Source organism: Camelina sativa, chromosome 16 (assembly GCF_000633955.1).
Source record: "Camelina sativa cultivar DH55 chromosome 16, Cs, whole genome shotgun sequence".
NCBI classification, from domain to species: Eukaryota; Viridiplantae; Streptophyta; class Magnoliopsida; order Brassicales; family Brassicaceae; genus Camelina; species Camelina sativa.
In genome coordinates this window covers 5,227,561-5,250,423 of record NC_025700.1, presented here as the reverse complement: position 1 = coordinate 5,250,423, position 22,863 = coordinate 5,227,561, and the positions used below count along the sequence as shown (strand labels likewise).

The window sequence follows — 22,863 nt, the reverse complement described above, 5'->3', positions numbered from 1 at the left end:
AGCAGGGAATTGAAATGGCAACGATTAGGAACCTGAAGATAAAAACATCAACCTGTAAAAGGATTGAGAAAGAGCTTCACTCTTATGAGAAAGAGGTTGAGAGAGAAGCTGCTAAGACTGCTGATATGAAGGACAAAGGTGCTGATCCTTATGACCTTAAACAGCAGGTTGTGATCTTCTTCATCTCTTTTTTTTAATTTCTCGGTGTTTTAAAGATTCAGAACCTGTCATTGTTCGTTAGACATGTTTCTGTGATTATTAGGATGTGGTTGTGTTCTTTGGTTGCGTTTAGTTTTGTCATTAGTCAATTTGGATCATGTAAGCTTAACGGTTAGAGATTTCAGATTCTGTTTTTTTTTTTCTCCCCTGATTGTATATGTGTTGATGATCCAGGAAAATGTGTTGGGTGAGTCGAGGATGATGATTCCAGATTGCCACAAACGTCTCGAGGCTGCATTAGCTGACCTCAAGTCCACTTTGGTAAATACACTTTTCCATCGTTGTTACTTTTCTAAGCATCTCGATTCTAGCTTTAGATATTAGTCTATTACAAACGTCTCGAGGAGCACTTATTCTCAAAGTAGAGCTTCTATGTATCTGTAGTGATAGGATTAATGCCTTTGCCATAGATGGGTGCTCTGCTTTAGTGTGTCTCTTTGAAGGACTTGCTTCTTAGTTGATTACCCCATGAAAGCATCTTAGTTCCCTCTTTGAATAAGTTCAAAGAGGAAGCGTGAAATTCCTACTCTGTGTTTTGTTTCTAACAGAAAACTGAATTTGCAGGCGGAATTGGAAGAGACGGATGAGAAGGAAGGTCCAGAGATTGAAGATGCAAAGAAGACAGTCGCGGACGTGGAGAAGCAGTTTCACACTGATGATGCCTGATTGAGTCACCGTGAGTGAGTGCTTGGTATGCGTATTCTGAGAATGGTAATATGGTATGGTTAACCAAATTGTAAGAGTCGTCTTCTCAGTCATCAATGTCGGATTTGCATTCACTGAAATTGCTCAACTCTTAATACATTTTGGTGATTGTTCATTCATTCAATATCTTTAAAATGAATTGTGTTGTGTAGCTGCAACAAAATTGACATAACTTGAACAACTAGTTAGTACGATTCTAATAAACTAGTTAATGCTGCTCCATCATAAATTTTGGTTATGAACAACGATGATGAATCATAACTAGGTGAAGATTAAGAGCTCAGGATATGTAACCGGTTCTCAGCAGCACATAATCACTTGTTTTGCAAAGAGATTCTACAACTTCGTAGTTATATATGAGAAGAGAAGGATAGAAAGATTCAAGATTTGTTATACACTAAAAGCTTTTATTTGGTTTTATTATTGGCCATAACAAAAGATATCAAGTAGAAAAATTAATGAGAAAAACAGTCAGAGTTTCTCATAATCCAAAACCTCTCTATCTCATTTGCCTTTCGTCCGACCACTCTTCCTGCTATTAAATCCCACCTGCCAACATATATATATCCAACCCAATTATTAATATTCTCTTTGACAATATTCATTTTGTTTCACTGTTTTTTAAAAAATTATCACACATTCACACGTTAAGAAAACAAGATTGTTTTTAGATTGTTATTTTTTTCTGTTATACAAATTATTATTTATCAACATTTATCTCTCAGCAATTGTTTCGCATTGTACAGTACGTGGAGAAAGTATACACGTTAAAATGTCAATTGGCAAAAGTTTTAAAATAGAAAAAGTTTGATATTTTTAACCTTTTTAATAAGAAAAAATGGAAAAAGTTTTAGATTAAGACTATATTGGCAATGCCATATGTCAATTTTCTCCATACACGTTCAAAACTACTCTACAAAAACATTTATCAACATAACTTTTTTTTTTCTTTAAACCATAGTCAAGTGTTTAACGGTCTACTCCTGCAACTAAATTGTCTATGGATCGGACCATATCAATCTAAAGATGTAAAAAAAACAGACATAATTGATGATAAAGTAATCATTATTTACTCTATAAAATTTGGTTTCAAAATTTCTTCATTATAAATTGATATTTTAATTTTTTCATTAAATAACAACGAGTTTTCTGAAAGAAAGAAAAAGCTCCAAGTTACTGTTTTTGGTAATTAATCCTCTACATCCTTTTTTTTTTGGTCAAAATCCTCTACCTCCTAAAAAATCAAAATAATATGCAATATAATTCTCATACCTATTTTCTAAAAGGTTTTACTATCACATTATATCAAAAATGGACTTAACCTATACGTCCCAAGGGGTTCGATTTGATTTATAATTTATAAACCTTTACAAACTTTAACAGTGACAAAAACGTTATATTACATATTATTTTTGAGCATGCGGGATTAACCTGCATTTTTTGGAAATGAAGGATATAACTGTAAATAATTATGACGTAAAAGATTTCTTTTAAAAATACCCAACAATAAAATACTAAGTATTTAAATAATAACTAGTTTACATGTTTTTAATAAAATGGAAAGAGAAATTATAGATCACTACTCACCATATCATATGGCAAAAAAACATGAAATAAAAAAATTATTTAAGTTTTTGAATCTATATAATCAATTTGTTAGGGAAAAAAAATTAACAATCAAATTTTTTTGGAAACAGAGGGAATAGTTATTAACATGATCGCATCATGCGAATAAGTCTACCGATCAGATGTCGACAGATATTAAAAATAACATTTTTTTATTTTGCGAAACATGAAATAATTAAAAAACACACAAAATAACAATATAAATGTATATGTTTATATCTAAAAAATCAATTTTCTTTTTCTTAAAACAACAAAATAAAAACTGGCAAGAAAACATATTTCCATTTCCTTAACTAATGAAGCATGAAAGTTGAAAACTTATATATATAAAGATGTTGGTTTTTCAAAAAATTGTAAATTTGTTTTTAAAAATATGTTTTGTTATTTTTTTTTTGAAATTCCAATTAACTAAGTTATATATTTGATATGATACACATATTATTTTTAACATAATTATTTAGCTTTTATCCTTTAAGATGGAGTGTGTACAATTAGAATTTTGTTAGTATGTCCCTTAAATATATGGTTAAATTGTTCTGCAAAATGGAATGTGTAAGGTTAAGATCCGGTTTTTCAAAAACTGTCATATAAAATCTTGGTAAAAGTGTGTGGGTTACTATTTAAAATATAGATATTATTAATGAAAAGGTACATTTTTTTTCTTTCTTACACATGTGTATTTATGTGGATCCTTATCTAGTGTACGTATGAAGTGTATTACAACAAACAAAACGTAAACTCTTATTCTAAAATAGATCATATTAGAAATCGGTTACAAGGTGAACCGAGTTGATCTGGTATAAAAATTGGTTAGTGAATTTTTTATTTTTTTATTTATCAAGTTTCAAATCAATAGCTATGTTTGATGTCCTAAACTGAAAATATTTTAAATTAAAAATTAAAGAAAATATTGTGACAAACTTTGAAGCATTATGAACATTAACAATATAATATAATAGATAAAAAATATTCAAATATATTGACCATAACCAAGAAAGAAGAACGAAAATTAACAAAAAAAAAAAAGACAAATGATCATGTTTGTATGCAATATATTTCCATTGGAAAAAAATCCTTGAGACACAGTCACTGAAGAAAAATATTGAGGAATTGGACTTCACACACAGCAATTTGTTTGGGGAACCCCCATTAATATAAATTACCACACATTATTATAATATTCATAAATGATAGATTTTGAATAAGACAAAACAGAAACGACAATATTATATATAAACAGAAGAGGATCTTTTTTTTTTTTTTTTTTTTTTTTTTTTTTTTTTTTTTTTTTTTTNGATTATTGTTACCTATCACCGACAAGTCTGTACATTCGAGAGATTAGATCTTCTTCTTGTTCGGTCATACTGATAAACTCCCATTGGATGCTACTCACTTCTGCATTATATATTAAGCTAAGGATTTGCATGAGAAGATAATTCAACGTAGACAAGTTAAAAGGATGAGAGTAGATAACGATTAACGATTTTTGACGACTAACTAAATGAAAGTGAGACCTTCGGAGTCATGTCGAGTGAACTTTGTTTGCCTAAAACTGCGTACGCGACGGAAACGGTTAGTATTATCCATTAATAATGTGAGGTGTAGAGAGAAACTGAGATGTAGAGTTTGGATAATGGTTGATAGAGAAATTAGATATATATAGATGTGAGGGAAACAGAAGTATATATCGTAGAAGAGAGAGAAAAATTATTACTTTACTGGAATTTGTATGCATTTCTAAATTCTACTACTCATTTTTTTATCCGAATAAGTCAAAACAAAAGGAGTTAGTGTTTACGCTATCTTACTAGTCGAGACATATAATGATCAACTGCTCATATAATAATTTTTGGTCCAATTTTGATTTCTGACCTAAATTCACAAACAATTATTGACATTGTCCTTCGATGGCTTACTTTTACTATCCGTTGTTTTTTTTTTGGTTCATTTAACAGAACCATTTTAATAAAGTCAGTAAAATGACATTTTATTGGGTTAGATGTAATATGTGATTAGCTAAGTTAACCGGTTTAGTATTTGGTTTAGTATACTTGTATATAACACAAGAATTGTACAGCTATTTTGGTCAATTGAATGAGAAAATATCTTTAACAAACTTATTCTCTCTCGTTCTCTCTCGTTTGTAATATGGTATTAGAGCCATCAAAGCTCAGATCCACCTCAAATTTGTGATCGTTTCTCTTTGTTAAGCTCATTTTTCTTTGTCTCTAAGCTCATCTCGTGCTCTGATGGTGATTGTCTCTCGTTCGAACCGAAAAATGGGTAAAACGAAATCTCAATCGAGCTCCGCTGTTCGAAGATCGCAGAGCTTGAACTCCGATGTTGACGATTCTGCTCCGATCACTCTGTCAGTAGCCAATCCTCAGGTTTCCGGGCTTTCGCGAGCTGTCACATCGCCGATCTTCGCTGATCCTTCTCACTCTCCGTTCCATCTGCACAGCGCAGATCATCCAGGTTTGAGTATCGTTTCTCTGTGTTTGGATGAAACAAACTATGATGACTGGAGTTTTGCAATGCGTATTTCTCTTGATGCTAAGAATAAGATAAAATTTGTTGATGGAAGCTTGCCTAGGCCTTCGATTACAGATCCTAACTTTGATTTGTGGTCTAGATGCAATAGCATGGTTAAGTCGTGGTTATTGAACTCTGTTTCTCCTCAGATCTATCGTAGTATCTTGCGTATGAATGATGCTACAAATATTTGGAAAGATCTCTATGGTCGTTACCATATGACTAATCTCCCACGCACTTTTAATCTTACTCAAGAGATCCAAGACCTTCGTCAAGGTTCTTTGTCGTTGTCTGAGTATTATACTCGTCTCAAGACCCTTTGGGATCAATTGGATGGTTCAGAGGAACCAGATGATCCTTGTGTTTGTGGAAAAGGTGCTCGTCTACAACATAAGGCAGAGAGAGCTAAAACGGTGAAATTCTTGGCTGGTCTGAATGAATCTTATGCGATTGTACGCAGACAGATCATTGTGAAGAAGGTGTTGCCTTCTCTGGTAGAGGTATACCACATCCTCGATCAAGATGACAGCCAGAAAGGGTTCACCATTCCCACTGCTCCCACAGCTTTTCAAGTTTCACAAGTTATACCTAAGATGGTCTCTTCTTCACCACTCTCCTCGGGTGTGATGTATGTTCAAAATGGTCCAAATAAAGGACGTCCGATATGCTTCTTTTGCAATCGTGTGGGACACATTGTTGATCGGTGTTACAGGAAACACGGTTTTCCTCCTGGTTTCACTCCAAAAGGGAAATTCAATGAGAAGTTTCAGAAACCTCCGATAGTTGCAGCTCAAGTCTCCTTATCTCCAGTTCCAGATAAGACCTCAACTAACATGGAGAACTTGATTGGAAATCTCTCTCCTGATCAGCTACAGAACATCATTGCTCTCTTTAGCTCTCAACTTCAATCTACCTCTTCTAGAGTTGTTCCTGCTGCTATTGCGAGTACTTCTCAAACTCCACAGACTCCACAGACTCCACTTGATCACCCTGGTATCTCATTCTCTAATCACACATACTCTTTTATTGGTATTCTCGCTGCTTCGAAACATACACTGTCCACAGACACATGGGTGATTGATTCAGGTGCAACTCACCATGTGTCTCATGACAGAAATAGTTTTGTTTCTTTGGATACTTCTGTGGAAAGCTTTGTGAATATGCCAACAGGACAACATGTTAAGATCAGTGGAGTGGGAATGATCCGTCTAAATAAGGATTTACTCCTCACGAATGTCTTGTTTATCCCAGAATTCAGACTGAGTCTCATCAGTATCAGTTCTTTGACTTTAAATCTTGGTTCTCGAGTGATTTTTGATCCTACTTGTTGCGAAATACAGGATCCTACCAAGGGGGTGATGATTGGTAAAGGTCATCGCATTGACAAACTCTATGTGCTCGATACAGAGGCTGTTTTAGTGAATGCAGTAGTGGATATTGGTACATGGCATAAGAGACTTGGACACCCTTCTTACTCAAGATTGGATGTGATTTCTGAAGCTTTGGGAACTACAGGACACAAGAATAAGAAGCTTGCTTATTGTCATGTATGTCACTTGGCAAAGCAGAAGAAGTTATCTTTTATCTCGGAAAACAACATTTGTAGTTCAATTTTTGAGTTGTTACACATTGATGTTTGGGGACCCTTTTCAGTAGAAACAGTTGAAGGTTATAAATATTTTTTGACCATTGTTGATGATCATTCTAGAGCAACCTGGATTTATTTGCTTAAGGCCAAGAGTGATGTTCTTACTGTCTTCCCTGCTTTCATCAACCAAGTTGAGAATCAATATAATGCTAAAGTGAAGTCGGTTAGATCAGATAATGCTAAAGAGTTAGCTTTCACTCAGTTTTATCTGTCACGAGGCATCGTCTCTTATCACTCTTGTCCGGAGACACCTGAACAGAACTCAGTCGTCGAGCGTAAACATCAGCATATTCTAAATGTGGCTCGATCTCTTCTCTTCCAATCTAATATTCCTCTGCAATATTGGGGAGACTGTGTTCTGACAGCAGTGTTTTTAATCAACTGTACACCATCGCAGTTGCTCTCAAATAAACCCCCTTATGAGTTGCTCACAGGTAAACAACCAGACTATTCTCGCATCAGATCTTTTGGCTGTCTGTGTTATGCTTCAACGTCTCCAAAACAAAGAAACAAGTTTGAACCTCGATCAAGAGCGTGTGTGTTTTTGGGGTATCCTGCAGGTTTTAAAGGGTACAAATTAATGGATTTGCAAAGTCATGTGGTTTATATATCCAGGCATGTTGAGTTCCATGAAGGTGTCTTTCCTTTGACAGATTCTCAAAAGGAGATTGTTCCTGTCAACACTCTCACACGAACGGATTCTTTGTCTCCTGGTAATACTAGTTCCATTCCACAAAATTCTGATTCCATTTCTTCTCCTCCACTACAAATTTCTTCACAAAAGGTTCGCAAGCCTCCTGCTCATTTGAGTGATTATCATTGTTACTCTCTTGACAATGATGACACTCATCCTATTTCCTCCTTTTTATCCTATTCAAACATTTCTCCTTCCTATTTGGCTTATATTAATAATATTACCAAAATTCCTATTCCCTCTTCATATAAAGAGGTAAAGGCATCCAAGGAATGGTGTGAGGCTGTTGATAAGGAGATTGGAGCCATGGAGAGGACCAATACTTGGGATGTAACTGGTCTTCCACCTGGTAAGAAAGTTGTTGGCTGCAAATGGGTTTTTACCTTGAAGTTTTATGCAGATGGAACAATTGAGAGATATAAAGCCAGGTTGGTGGCTAAAGGTTACACACAAAAGGAGGGTTTGGATTATAATGAAACATGTTCACCTGTTGCGAAGATGGTTACTGTGAAAATGCTACTCAAGATTTCTGCTTCTAAATAGTGGTTTCTACACCAGCTTGATATTTCTAATGCCTTCTTGAATGGTGATCTTGATGAGGATATATATATGCGACTTCCAGAAGGGTATGCTGAGATTAAGGGCGCCACTTTGCCCAAGAATGCTGTTTGTAGGCTAAAGAAATCCATTTATGGTCTCAAACAAGCTTCTAGACAATGGTTCTTGAAATTCTCTACTTCTCTTATGTCTTTGGGGTTTGCAAAGTGTCACGGAGATCACACTTTGTTTGTCAAAAGCTTAGGAGATGATTTCATTGCTGTGTTGGTATATGTTGACGACATAGTGATTGCTAGTACCACAGAATCAGGTGCGACTCAGTTAACAGCAGCTTTGAAGCAGAGTTTTAAGCTACGAGAGCTTGGTCCTTTGAAATATTTCTTGGGTCTTGAAATTGTTCGAAATTCTACTGGCATATCCATCTGTCAACGCAAATATGCTCTTGAGCTTCTGACTTCTTCTGGCATGTTAGCAAGTAAAGACATCCAGACACCCATGGTACCAAACCTACACCTCTCCAGGACTTCTGGTACGCTTTTGACCGATAAGGAGATGTATCGCAGTCTTGTAGGTCGGTTGATGTATCTCACCATCACTCGTCCAGACATCACATTTGCCGTGAATAAGTTGTGTCAGTTCTCCTCTGCTCCTCGCACATCTCATCTGACAGCAGCTTATCAGGTTCTCCAATACATTAAAGGGACTGTTGGACAGGGACTTTTCTATTCTGCAGAACCAGACCTCTCATTGAAAGCATTTGCAGATTCTGATTATGCCTCTTGCCCAGATAGCCGCCGTTCAACCACTGGTTTTACGATGTTTCTTGGCTCGTCACTAATTTCCTGGCGTTCTAAGAAGCAACACACTATTTCTCACTCTTCTGCGGAAGCTGAGTATCGAGCTCTTACTTTAGCTTCCCGCGAGATGATGTGGATCACTACTTTACTTCGTGAGTTGCGAGTTGGTACTTCCTCTGTTCCGATTCTCTTCTCTGATAGTACTGCAGCTATCTACATTGCCACAAATCCGGTTTTTCACGAGAGAACTAAACATATCGAGGTGGATTGTCATATTGTTCGAGAAAAGCTGGATCGAGGGCTTATCAAACTGCTACATGTTCGGACTGAGGATCAAGTGGCTGACATTTTGACTAAACCTCTCTTCCTTCCACAATTTGAACATCTCAAGTCCAAGATGAGTCTTCATAACTTATTTGCCTCATCTTGAGGGGGACTATTGGGTTAGATGTAATATGTGATTAGCTAAGTTAACCGGTTTAGTATTTGGTTTAGTATACTTGTATATAACACAAGAATTGTACAACTATTTTGGTCAATTGAATGAGAAAATATCTTTAACAAACTTCTTCTCTCTCGTTCTCTCTCGTTTGTAATACATTTTTGTTTTACTATTGGCTAGTAACGTGTTAAAATCCATGTTTTAGAAATCGCTAGGCGCTAGTCGGACGGTCAGGGTAGGCCTAGCGCCTAGGAAGAAAATATGAGATTAAACGGAGATTAATCGGAAAATAGTTTTAGGATTATTTTATTAAATTAATAATAAAATAAATATATATATATATATATATATATATATTACCAAATATATGTATCATTCTATTTATGATATAATAAAAACATCAAATAAAATAGGGTGATTATCAAATATACCTATTTTCTATGGTACTTTTCAAAAATACATTTTCATGGTGTCATTTTTAAAAATACCACTTTTTAATATATAAAATTATTAAATTCTAAACCATAAATCCTAAATACTAAACCCTACCTCCTAAAAACTATACTCTAAATATAAAACTGAGAACCTAAACCTAAAAAGAAATCTAATAATTAATTTAACATATTGTAATTGTGTAAAAGAAGGTAAAAATGAAAATGTTCAAAAAAAAGGTATTTTTGAAAAGGGGTATCTAAAAAAGGATATTTTTGAAAAGGGGTATCTAAAAAAAGGTATTTATAACAAATTCTCAATAAAATATAAAACTATAGTATTGTCTTTTAAATTATGATAAACACATGAAAACATAATTTTAAAATAAAATTTTATGATTTGCATTAAAATTTTATATATTAGTTATTATAAAACATCACAAACTCTTAACTTAAATGTCTAAATAACAAAAAAGTAATTAATTTATTTTTGGCTCCAAAAATAATCCGTATACAAAAAATTAAGCGGAAAGTAATTGGATTAGATGGATTATAATCAAATTAGACAAGCATAATTAGATAATCGATGCTAGGCAAAAATTAGCCATTAATCGAGGTGTAGAGAATGGACTTAACGATTTGACGAGATTTAATCGATGCTAGGCGGAGATTTTTTAAAAAAGGGTTAAAATCGAGTGAAAAACATCACATGTAAACTACAATAAATATTATTGTGAACACGTAATCCTACAATATCTAATTTATATCACTGTTTTTCTTTTTATATTTTGGACATTTGTACTTATGGAGATTGGCGTGCATGTACATTAACTACGCAATTTTGTTCTCCAATAACATTTAACTGCGAAATTTTTCTTTCCCAAAGTAGAAATTTGTTTTCTTGCACCTTCATTTGTTTTTTACCTTCTTTTATTCATTTTTGTTTGTTTTTTTTGCATTCTACATATGCCCTACATATGCATGCATCTATTCAATTATCATCTCAGCGATAACAATTAATGTAGTAACTGTAAGAAACGGACGTATCAATTTACTTTTCATTTTTTTTTTCAATTTATCGGTACTTCATGATGACCATATCATTTCCTCAGCGTGAAATCATTAACTATTTACTCTATATTTTTGAAAAATAAGTTACAGTGGAGACTACAGAATTTACTCTATATTTCATACGTCTTGTTAATGTAACGAAATAATGATTACAAAAGTCCAGAAAAGGAAAATACTTTCGTGCGTACGTTGTTAAAAGTGATTCAAATGTTCTGGACGTTAAACAATAGATAAACCTATAATTTGGCGACGACTATATAACAGCTCATAATAACAAATTAGACACCAACTTAACCATTACCAACGTTTATTTGGCAGCGGATTTAACCACTAGTGCTGGGACGATACTATTTTACCTCTTTGAAACTTATTTCTATAATTTATAAGTAGTATAATTTTTTTTTTAAGTGAAAATAAATTCAAAATTACATTAAAAAGGCCTTTTTGTAGTGTATATCTTACTCTTTAGAAAATTTAGATATCTACTGTATTTTTTAATTATACTACACCGATTCAAGAAATATGGATTCCCTGATTGATCATTATATGATAATAATAGTGGCTGCTAAGGTTAAATTCAGTATGTGAATTATATTTATCAGTCTTGAGAGGAAACTTTAAAATTAATGGACTAGCTAGAACGACTTTATTGAAACATTGTTGCAGGCTGCAGCTGTTGTCTGTGGGTAACTAAAATGTTTTAAGAGTTTTTCCAAGACAAAAATATACTTTGTACCGCAACGGATATTATGAAGGTGTGTACTGTATATTATATATATATATATAGCAAATATTTAAAACCAAGTCAATAAATAGCAACTAGACAAAATAGCTTCTTCAAAGACCGCGGATATAAAGGACAAAAATGTAGACCTGTAACAATGTGGTTCACTGAATATATTTTTAAGATCGTGGCCATCATTTCGTTTTTGAAGGATGCCGATCTAGGAAATGTGGTTTTCAAGTGAAAAACAAAGAAGATGACAGTAAAAAAATTTAAAAATCAAGAAGCTCAGTAAATTGACTTAATCGTTCGTGGTCAACAGGTTTAATTAATGAAAGAAAGGCTAAAACGCACATTAAGAATCATATAACGAAAATGTAAATTCGTACATCTATCATGTTAGAATGCAGACCCATTTTTAAAAAGTCAGAAACCGCTAGGTGGATATACAGGGAAAACGAAATAATAGGTGGACTTATAGATAACATATGCATGTTTACAAGACTATATTATCTATAAGGCTTATACTCATCTATAGGACTGGTTTAAACCTTAGCTACTCGGGATCCGTTTAAGAAATGTTTGGTGGTTTTGATTTTGCATTCTTAAATGGATCCGTTTTATTAAGATGATAAAATCCATATAGAAGAATTATACGAAAACTTGTTCCATAACTCATGGCTTCAGTGGTTTACAAAAAAAAAAAATAATAATAATAAATAAATGGCTTCACGTGGTTACCAAATGTTTTCACCATATATTCAGTTAAGGTGTTTATTCAAACTTGTTCAAGTTGTTTATTCAAACTTGTTCTTCGAGTTGTCGATCAATTGTCATTGTCTACTTAGCTATATATGAACATTTTTTATCCTTAGTGACATGATAGAGTTATGTGTTTCGTAAGTCGGTAAGTGATATGTGATTTTGACTTGTGGTTGATTTATTGTGGCTTAATTATTTTATGCATTTATGGAGTGTTTCGAATATTAAAAATAGAGAAAATTACTTAAGTAATATATTGGAATTGTTGAATGAAATAGTTAATAATGCATGGCATGATCATGGTGGGTGACAGCGACAAGTGATGGGTTATGGGTCGATAGCTGTGATGTATCGAACGCCCTGTTTGGGGATCCTAATGATAGATCATAGATGACGGAGATAATATATGTGTCAAAGAAAATGTTCGAGGCTTGTGATGATCAATGTATATATAACTATGTTGCAAATGTCGTGAAGAGATGTGCCAAACAATGGGTTTGTCGATTGACAAAATGGAGAGATGCCAAGCATAATATATCATAGTTTTTGTGGTTTTTGACCATGATATAAAGAATCTTTTATAGTTTTTTTATTTGTTTTCTAGGATGTTTTTGAGTCTTTACAGGTTTTCTAGGATTTTGACATGAATAGAGCAAAGTGGAGCTATTTGGATCATTTTGGAGCAATAATCTGGAGGAAATCAACTTGGAGACAATCAAGAGTGATGGTGTCGGTCGACACCATCCTTGGTGTCGGTCGACACCCCTTTTAGCGACAGAAGAGCCAAGTTTTGGAAGTTTTACAAATCTGCCCCAAAGTTTTCTATATTTGCATCATTAGTCCCTAAACGTGCTTTAGGAATATAAATAGGATTCAACACCCTTTTTAGCGACAGAAGAGCCAAGTTTTGGAAATTTTACAAATCTGCCCCAAAATTTTCCATATTTGCATCATTAGTCCCTGGACGTGATTTAGGAATATAAATAGGATTTCTAGCTCATTGTTTAGAGCTAAGCTTTATTTTTCCTGCAATTTTTGAGAGAGAAAACCCTGAAAGATTTTTAGAGAGCTTTTGGAGAGAAATATCAAGACTCCTTTAGAGAAGATTCAGAACTCCTTTTCTTCTTCTTTAATCTCTTAATGCTATCTATTTTATTCATGATTTGTGTTCTTACAATTATGTCTGAGTAGATCTGTTTGTTAGGTTTAGGGTTTCTCATTAGGGATTTCATGGATTATTAGATTGATTAATTGTTGGATTCATTATCTTTATTGTTCTTCACCATAGGTTGTTCTTAATGCTAGATCTTTGATTAGTCATCTGAATTTAGATCTTAGGATCATTGATTGATATGAGAGTATAATTGATTTTTCTGATAAAAAACTTTGGTGAACAAAATTACTTTTTGCAAAGAGATTTGAATTAGTGATTTTGTGAACTTATCTAAACTTGATTTTATTGCTGGTTTTTAACTTGAATTTTGCAAAGAGATTTGGATTTTCGGGTTTTAAAACTCAGATAATATTTGCAGTGAGAACTGATTTATTTTACAATTGTGTTTAGAGTTCAAGAACGGTCCTTAATTGTTGAATCCTGCTTGCTTAATTAATTGATCTGATTTTCCATGATTTCCTGAGAATTTCCCTAGGCCTAGCGTTTAGTCCTTCTGAATTTTACAACTCTTTTATTTTCTGTTTTATTTTGCAATTTAATTACAATATTTTTGATTTAGCATACTTAAAAGATTATTAAATCTATTGTGTGAATCTAGAGTCTATGTGGATTTGATCCCTACGTACTACACTGGTCTCTTAATTTGAGAGAGTAGCTCTAGGATAATTTGAGCATAGCTCCATTAGCATCGCTCGACACCCCTCCACATCTGAGCCTGCACTTGTCCACAACTGATGCTCCAAGTCAGAAAACTGTTCCCAAACAGAAACCTCACACTTTCACACTCCATAGTCCTCAGGTAAGGCAAAGGTATGCATCTTCTTTACCCAAACCCCCTCCTATCATTAATAAGACCTTCAAAGGTACAAAAACTGTTTCGTAGTTAACCAAGCCACAAGATTATCGTAGAGCGCTTGTTTTTTCTGTTGATGATTGTGCAGGACATAAAAGAAGCAAAACTATCCCAAAATCTCACCCAGGTCCTGTTCCTCACATCCTTGGCAGACCTCATGCACCTAAAACTTATACACCACCTTGGATGAAGAGGACATTCTCTCGGAAGCATGCATTGCCATGTTCTGCTCCACCCGATGCCTGAGCTTCAACACAGTCAAGCTAATGACTGAAAACAAACGCTTAGTGGGAGGTAACCCACTTCTAGGTTTTTCTTTTCCTTTTGAGTCATTTTTCTTTTTGCATTGAGTCAGTTTGTGTTTGAAATTTGTTTGAAATTATGAACTATCTATCTATCATGTTGCTTTTAACTTGTGTTTGAGTGCTTCTTAACAGAATAATCATCCAAAAAATGATCCATCAACACAACTATCTGCAACTAACAAGGAGTTACGGCCAAAAACACCATTCGTGATGAGTGTCGATCGACAGTGAAATGGTGTCGGTCGACACCGCTGGATAACCCGAGAACAGTTCATCTTTTCATTATAATTTTCAATACGTTTTTGTTTCTTTTTGGTTTCCTCTTACTTGAAAACACTGGGGACAATGTCGTTTAAGTCTAGGGGAGGTTAGTACTAACTATTAACATAGTTTTGTTTTGGTTTATTTGGATCATTTTGGAGCAATAATCCGGAGGAAATCAACTTGGAAACAATCAAGAGTGATGGTGTCGGTCGACACATCCCTTGATGTCGGTCGACACCCCTTTTAGCGACAGAAGAGCCAAGTTTTGGAAGTTTTACAAATCTGCCCCAAAGTTTTCCATATTTGCATCATTAGTCATTGGACGTGCTTTAGGAATATAAATAGGATTTCTAGCTCATTGTTTAGAGCTAGATTTTTCCTGCAACTTTTGAGAGAGAAAAACCTGAGAGAATTTTAGAGAGCTTTTGGAGAGAAGAATCAAGAATCCTTCAGAGAAGATTCAGAACTCCTTTTCTTCTTCTTTAATCTCTTAATGCTATCTATTTTATTTATGATTTGTGTTCTTACAATTATGTCTGAGTAGATCTGCTTGTTAAGTTTAGGGTTTCTCATTAGGGATTTCATGGATTATTAGATTGATTAATTGTTTGGATTCATTATCTTTCTTGTTTTTCACCATAGGTTGTTCTTCATGCTAGATCTTGGATTAGTCATGTGGATTTAGATCTTAGGATTATTGATTGATATGAGAGTATAATTAATTTTTCTGGCAAAAACCTTTGGTAAGCAAAATTACTTTTTGTAAAGAGATTTGAATTAGTGATTTTGAGAACTTATCTAAACTTGATTTTATTGCTGGTTTTTAACTTGAATTTTGCAAAGAGATTTGGATTTTCGGGTTTTAAAACTTAGATAATATTTGTAGTGAGAACTGATTTATTTTACAATTGTGTTTAGAGTTCAAGAACAGTGCTTAATTGTTGAATCCTGCTTGTTTAATTAACTGATCTGATTTCCATGACCTGAGAATTTCCCTAGGTCTAGCGTTTAGTCTTTATGAATTTTACAACTCTTTTATTTTCTGTTTTATTTTGTAATTTAATTACAATATTTTTGATTTAGCATAATTAAAAGATTATTAAATCTATTGTGTGAATCTAGAGTCTCTCTGGATTTGTTCCCTACGTACTATACTGATCTTTTAATTTGAGAGAGTAGCTCCAGGGTAAATTTGATTATATTATGATGCTCGAAGGCGAATGGTCAAATTTTCTGACTAGATGTTTGAGGGTCATCATGACCAGGTTATCTTGAGTTGGATGCTCGACGGCAATGTTTTCGTGACCACGATTACATAAGCGAACGTGTGCATGAAATTGAATGTTTGTGATAATGTGGTCAAGATTATAAAATTTATAAATAGTTTGTTTATGAGCACAAGACTATGTGATTTAATTGTATTAATCGATTGAAAGGATATTGATTATCATGATAGCATATGGGCGAGAATAACTCTCCTCATTAAATAATTACAAAATGTGTTGAAAAACATGAGTTTTATTTGTGGTAAATTAAATATTTTAATTTTGTTAATTTTCCAAATAAATCACGAATTTTAATTGATTTTATCAAATAAGATATGATGTTAACGAGATCTATTAACGGAGATTATGCTGTTAAATTGACTTTTCAAACAATTTACAAACTTTTGTTTTACTATTCAACGGAATATGTTAACAGAGGATTAAAGCGTTAGATTGTTCCTTTTTCTTTTTTTTTTAATTCTCTAATATTCAAAAATTCAGACCCGTCTTAGGTCGTCATTTAGTTTAATAAAAGCTGCTCATTTCTATGATGATAGTACGAATGTTTTGCGTCGTGTTCTAACTTCAGTGCATGTGCATATTCATGCTCCCTGTTGGTTGCATTCAATTTACTGCCATGAGCCATTTTTGTATGATTGTATCACATAAGCTATATGATGAAGTCCGAGCTTTTTACAGTACGTTTTCCTATATAATTGTCTATGTGGTTATACATAAGAATGTGTTTGGTGAGTCAAGGATGGTTGTGATTTCGGATTGCCAGTCTTGAGGCTGCATGAGTTAACCTCAAGTCCACTTTGATGAATACATTTTCCATCGTTAGTGCTTGCTTAACCGCAATTTGAGTCTTAAGCACAGCTGAACATGCAGGCGGAATTGGAAGAGACGAAGGAGAAGGAAGGGCCATAGATTAAAGGCGCAGAGAAGTCAATTAATAAAGGTAGAGAAGATGAATGACTACAACATCTGACTGTTAGGTGTGTGAGTGGTCCTTGTCATCAAAATAGCGAACGCCAAATTTCACGGTAATTAATTGTAAGAATATTCTTCACTCTATTATAAAGTTCAAAAAAAAAAAAAAAATTACACTACACTGTCAATTATTCTATCTTCTTTTTCCCACTATATAGGTTTAGTTGGGACGAAACGAGCGACACAAGTTGTAGAATTGACATTATTTGGACAACCATTGCTGAGAATTATAAATACGTAGAAGATTTGTTCTATTCAACAACAGAAACTTAGGAGAAGAAATACAAAAACGGAAAGATTTGTGAAGTGTTACTCGTTTGTGGGAGAAATAATCAGAGTTTCTCATTATCCAATATCTCTATATTACTCCCTTTCTTTCACAAAAAGTATCATTTTGACACGATACACACAAATAAAGAAATTTGAATTATACATATATGCCCTTATATAAATGTGTATAAATGTACTGTCGATAAACGTATTCATGCTTAAATACACATATATGGAACGAGTTAAGTATACAAGCAGAAGAAATAAATGTAACCTATCACCGAGAAGCCTATGCATTTGAAAAATGAGATCCTCTTCTTGTTCTGTCATATTGATAAACTCTGTGTGTATCTAGGCATGCATTACGTGAGCAAAGAGCACAAAACACATCCTAATCATCACAGAAACATGATCATTTTTATTAAACAACATACTAATATTTTGTGATCGTTTATATTTTTTAGTATTTATATAATTTGTTGAATTGTTTTAAATTGAAATATTAAATCATCTTTTAGAAAGAAAAAAATTAATATGCACGCTTTTAAGTTTTAGCCAACAAAAAATAGTATAAAATATGATAAAGAGAGTATCATGCTAACAAAATAATTAAATAAAGATTCAAAATTGCAGCTAATTCTTCGTTGGTTATCTCTTCGGAACCACCATGTCTATTTTTCACCGAATACATCTCCACTGATCAAAGCCTACCCATGTAAGCAAATTGGAGAAATATCGAATTAAAATAAATTTCTCTTTGTTTTTCTGTTAATTTTTAAAAAAATTCACTATCATTTATCTATTTTTCTTTTTTGTCTTTTATATATATAGAGCTACATAGGCACATAGCCCTTTCCAATTTCACTTGAGATTTACTTTTTGTTCCTAATTTATACTTCATGAAAATTGGACAAACTCCGAAACACCCTCTTATTTTCTGATGTGGTATTAGATCTCATCTGTGTGTGCCGGGATAGCAGTCGTACTTGTATAGCCTAGCCAATAAATCATTGTGGTGACACACCATGAAACTTCTGTTTTCTTGTACTTTCTAAAGAACCTTTTTTGTATTCTATATATATTACCTTTTTTTGGTTTTGTCTAACCACATATATAACTAATATTTGTGACTCGAGTCAATAAATGTTTTCGTGATAACAAATTAAGTTGCTGTAAAAAACTGACACGTAACAATCTCATCTTCTATTCACGGCAAGTTTTCATCGCTAGTTTTTTTTACCAATAGGTTTTTTCTACCATATAGTTTCGTTTCTCAGCGTGAAAAAATATATATAAAGAACCATACTGTTTTTTGTTTGGTCAAACTAGATTTTTTTATAGATAATTCTACTCTCCCACAATGGAGAAATGGTTCAGCAAGTACAGCAGAAGGGCTACAAAGGCCAAAGAAACCGCAGCTACAATATTGACAAGCGGAAAGCATGAAAGAGAATGATAGAAGCATACATAACAGTTAAGCAGTGAGGCTTTGATTTATAGAACCATACATTATTACAAAACATTCAGTCACAAGACAAAACCTATTTTGATTTAACTAACGAAAGGAACCACGGCTTCTCATCAAGTACGTTCGCCGCTAGTGACAGAAGCAAAAGACCCTTAGATGGGCAGTAGAGTGTACACACGTTAGCGCTGGGGCATAAGAAAGCTACGACTACGATCCCTTATGATGCGGCATGATGTAATTTATTTTTAACTTTCTTTTTATCAGTGTCCCTTCTCGTTATATTAATAACATCTGTGTTGATGCTCTTGCTAAATCAGCTCTTTCTTTAGAGAATTTTTCTTTTTGAGTTGATTATGTAACTATGGTACTTACAGTCTCTTATAGAGACAGATATGCGCCAAAAGTTTCTTCTTGATATTAAGTAATATATAATCAGTAAGTTGAATTCGTTCAGTGTTTTTCAGATCTTATTTATTGTTAGTTTTTCTTACACAATAAATAAGAAGAACTAACGAAAATTTCAAGATCCAGACTTCCAGAGTACCTCAATCAGATTTTATTGCTAAGAAGATTTTTTTCCTTGAAGGAAAATTCATATTTATCTTGTTATTTTATTATCATATATATAGCATCGTTATCTATTAGGACTACAACCACTTCATTGACATAAATAGACGACGCATGAACTGTCCTTTTTATTGTAGTTTAATAGTTTCAGTGTCTCAAGATACACTCGGTGTTGCCAAGCGAGGACCTTCCTTATTAGTTATTATTGTTTAGATTTAACTAAAATCCGAATAGAAAAAGCTTAACCATAAACAGTGCTGGGAAAATAATAATAATAGACCAGCATATATTAATGTAGTTTGGTAAAACTTTCAGAGAAAAAATGTTTTTAAAAATGTAGTTTGGAAAAAAATATTAAAACATCAAAACATGGTTACATCAGGTCACTTCAGCTAACAATTTTAGAGCTTGCCGGAGACAAAAACGTACCTAGTCGATAATGTATCTACGAGTATATAGATACATATATGAGTGATGCGAAACAAGATCAATAAGTATCAACTAGCGAGAAAAAAAAAATAAAGTTAAACAGATATATATGGTTTGTTGATTTCTGAACTGGTCGACAATATATCTGAAGTGGTCCAAAGATTATAAATATCATGGAAGAACGAGTAGGTAAATTCACTTCACCGCACCCACTATATGAGTGAACAGAATAGATTCATCTTAGCCTTTCCCAATGAGCAACATATTAGAATTTGTTCAATATTTAACAAAGATTATATTTATTTTCTTTTTACAACTATATAATTAGAAAGTTGCATTGCATATACAAATTATAGTCATTCGTTTCATATTTTTTTATTTAGGATCACGTCTCTTCATCATAATATTTTTAATGATAAAATAAATATCAATAAATGCTTATGAGAATTGTATCCTTTTACCATAATTTTTAATAAAATAATTAATATTTTTAATCGTTAAAAGAAAAAAATTTGCAAGGTTGCCTCGATTGTATTATGAATTTTTTTGATATTTTTTTATGTAGAGTTGCATCTTTTTAGCATAACAATTTTATTATAACTTTCCTTTTTTTATATATTTACAATATTTTTAATAGTTTTATATTTCAAATGTTGGTATTAGGAGAGCGTGTCGACAATGGTGCTCCATACGAGTATCTCCACTAACGGAAAGCCTCACACTTCTCAATTCTCGCCTCATTTTCAAGAGTGCATAATTTGCACAACCAGACTTTGTGCTTCATCTCCCTTTCCTTCAGCTTTGCTACAGTGCAAAGCTCACATAATGGAGTCATAGACTAGTATTGAGAAAAAATAACAAAAATATGAGAAAACATAATAGAGATAAAAGTAAACTTCAAGTTTGAATTAAAGAAACATACAAACTCTAAGGAAAACTTATCTGGTTCAATAAGGTGCATTATGCACACTCCCACATTGAAGATTCTTCTCTACTTTTGTTTGCATTGTGACTGGTCGATGGAAATGTCACTGGTGACTTCGGGAAACAAGATTTTGGTTTCATCTTGGGAACAAGGACCCTAATCACCAAGGAAACAACTTCTTTTAGTGCATTTTGTTTCAAAAGCTTCGTCGGTTAAATCACTGACATCTTGATCTTGATTCTTTTGATGATTGGAAGATGAAAAGGGCTTGCATTAGACTAGCTACTAGATCTTTTAAAGTGACTATTCATTCAAGCTCTTACAAGTTTCCCATATGGAAAGAAGTAGGTTATATGTGTCACTAGCATTCTCTTCATCTTCTAAAGCCTTTGTAGATTGGGAAACCACACCAAATATCATCACGCAAACGTTGATCTGTAGTCATTATAAAAGCCTAAATAAGAGTAAAAATCTAACATAATGCTCCAATTACCACCTAACCGATGAGGTCCTAAGGGTAATAGATTATCCACTTCCACTCTTTTTCTGTTGGTGTGGTTGCAGTCGAACAAACATATGAGAGAAGGATGGTGAGAAAATCCGCCCAAACACTCCCTAGGAATACCAAAACCCACCCTGTCCCAGTAATATTGTTTGACATCAACTCATCACATTCCTGAAAGACAAACAAATAAAGCATTGACAAATTTGGCAAAATTTCCATATCACTTTTATTTCAAAAGCCAACACAAATCTTTCCCTCGATAAGATATATTTTTAACAATATACTAGTGTACTAATTCGATCACATTTATTTGGAAGTAATTTATAATACTAGCTGGAGGTATCATGTGAATATCTGATGAAAATAAGAAATACATTAAAGCTTATTTTGTCCACAATAACAAAATTAATGAGGATGAGACATAGAAACACATGGAGGATGTCGCAGTGCTATCATTTGTGAGAGAAATAGTCAGAGTTTTTCATAATCCAAAATCTCTCTATCTCCTTCGCCTCTCGTCCTACGACTCTCCTTGCTATTAAATCCCACCTGGTATAAGTCAATTTGTGAACTACATATTAGTATTTAATAATATAAATTTATTTTAAATCGAAGTGTATTATTTCTTATAGTATAGAGAGAAATTTTGAGAAATCCCCCTTTTAGTGTAGCTCTTTTCAAAAAGCTCATTTCATCTATCAATTTTGAAAATAACTCTTTTTATATCTGAAAAATTATAAAATTTTATGAGGTTCTAAAAAATATGTTATATGCTAGACATACGGTGTTCTATACGACCATTATGCGGGGACTATATGGTGGATTATTTTTTAAAAGAAATCTGTAGACATAAAATTTGTCAAAATATGAATATTGAATAACAAAATTATAATACAAAAAAAAATATATAAGTATAATAATCATGAAGAATTCTATACAAGCATACCCAAATATATTAAATTTTCACTTTTACAAAACATTTCTAAAAATCTTAAATAACTAATTAATACGTATAAAAAAATAGAACATTTATTAAAAAAATTATAGTTAATATTGAGAAAAATTAGTAGTTTGTTTTTTAAAAAATGGCATGTTTTTTGTTTCTAATTCTTTAAAAAGACGTCGTATATGCAGAATTACGAGATGCAGTGTGCAGAATTTACGGTATATACACTGTATAAATGGACCATATAGCTTTCATCATATTGAACAATTAATTGTATAGCTATAAATAATACAGTGTGGCTTCCCACTGTACATCGTATATACGATATTTTAAAACTGCTTATAATAAATCATCTTATGTGGATAATTTTTTTTAAGTATACTTAATACATTCGACATCAGATCCTTAAAACGATTTTATCTAGAGCCATATATGGTTTCGGACAGATCCAAGATTTCACTATTTAGATCTGAATTTTCATAATGCATTAGATATATATATATATATATATATATATATAGCTTTACTTAGCATACATACACCCAAATCAATTAAGAGCACAAGGTTTACACAATATAATATAGATAGAACTAGGTCAAAAGGTTTTAAATTTTTAACCATATAAACAGAAGAAGAAAATGTTACCTGTCCCGGACAAGTTTGTACATTCGAAAGATGAGATCTTCTTCT

General features: G+C 32.9%; 2 protein-coding genes and 1 long non-coding RNA gene across 3 annotated transcripts in view; 1 reads left to right on the top strand and 2 right to left on the bottom strand.

Moving 5' to 3' along the window:
- LOC104749846 (tubulin-folding cofactor A) overlaps positions 1 to 1,063 on the top strand; it is a 2,024-nt gene extending 961 nt beyond the window's left edge. Inside the window, exons 2-4 of the mRNA XM_010471554.2 lie at positions 6 to 167; positions 394 to 480; positions 784 to 1,063. Coding sequence (XP_010469856.1) covers positions 15 to 167; positions 394 to 480; positions 784 to 885 — 342 coding nt within the window. The 5' untranslated portion in view covers positions 6 to 14 and the 3' untranslated portion in view covers positions 886 to 1,063. The remainder of the gene's footprint in view (positions 1 to 5; positions 168 to 393; positions 481 to 783) is intronic.
- Positions 1,259 to 4,215, bottom strand: LOC104749845 (MYB-like transcription factor ETC2). Its single transcript, XM_010471553.2, has 3 exons — positions 4,065 to 4,215; positions 3,858 to 3,945; positions 1,259 to 1,473 (listed from the first exon to the last, which is right to left on the bottom strand). Exons 1-3 carry the CDS (start codon positions 4,135 to 4,137, stop codon positions 1,380 to 1,382), a joined length of 255 nt encoding a protein of 84 aa, XP_010469855.1. The 5' UTR covers positions 4,138 to 4,215; the 3' UTR covers positions 1,259 to 1,379.
- On the bottom strand, positions 21,509 to 22,863 carry LOC104749844. The gene is made up of 2 exons (XR_761490.1): positions 22,819 to 22,863; positions 21,509 to 21,776 (listed from the first exon to the last, which is right to left on the bottom strand). It is a non-coding gene; the product is annotated as an uncharacterized LOC104749844 (long non-coding RNA).

What these genes read in the sequence shown, in the direction of transcription:
- LOC104749845 (XM_010471553.2), bottom strand. Translation starts at nt 4,137, where the DNA reads ATGGATAATACTAACCGTTTCCGTCGCGTACGCAGTTTTAGGCAAACA. An exon ending in CACTCGACATGACTCCGAAG is followed by an intron (nt 3,946 to 4,064) that starts GTCTCACTTTCA and finishes TATATAATGCAG; the next exon opens with AAGTGAGTAGCATCCAATGG. An exon ending in TACAGACTTGTCGGTGATAG is followed by an intron (nt 1,474 to 3,857) that starts GTAACAATAATC and finishes ATATGTTGGCAG; the next exon opens with GTGGGATTTAATAGCAGGAA.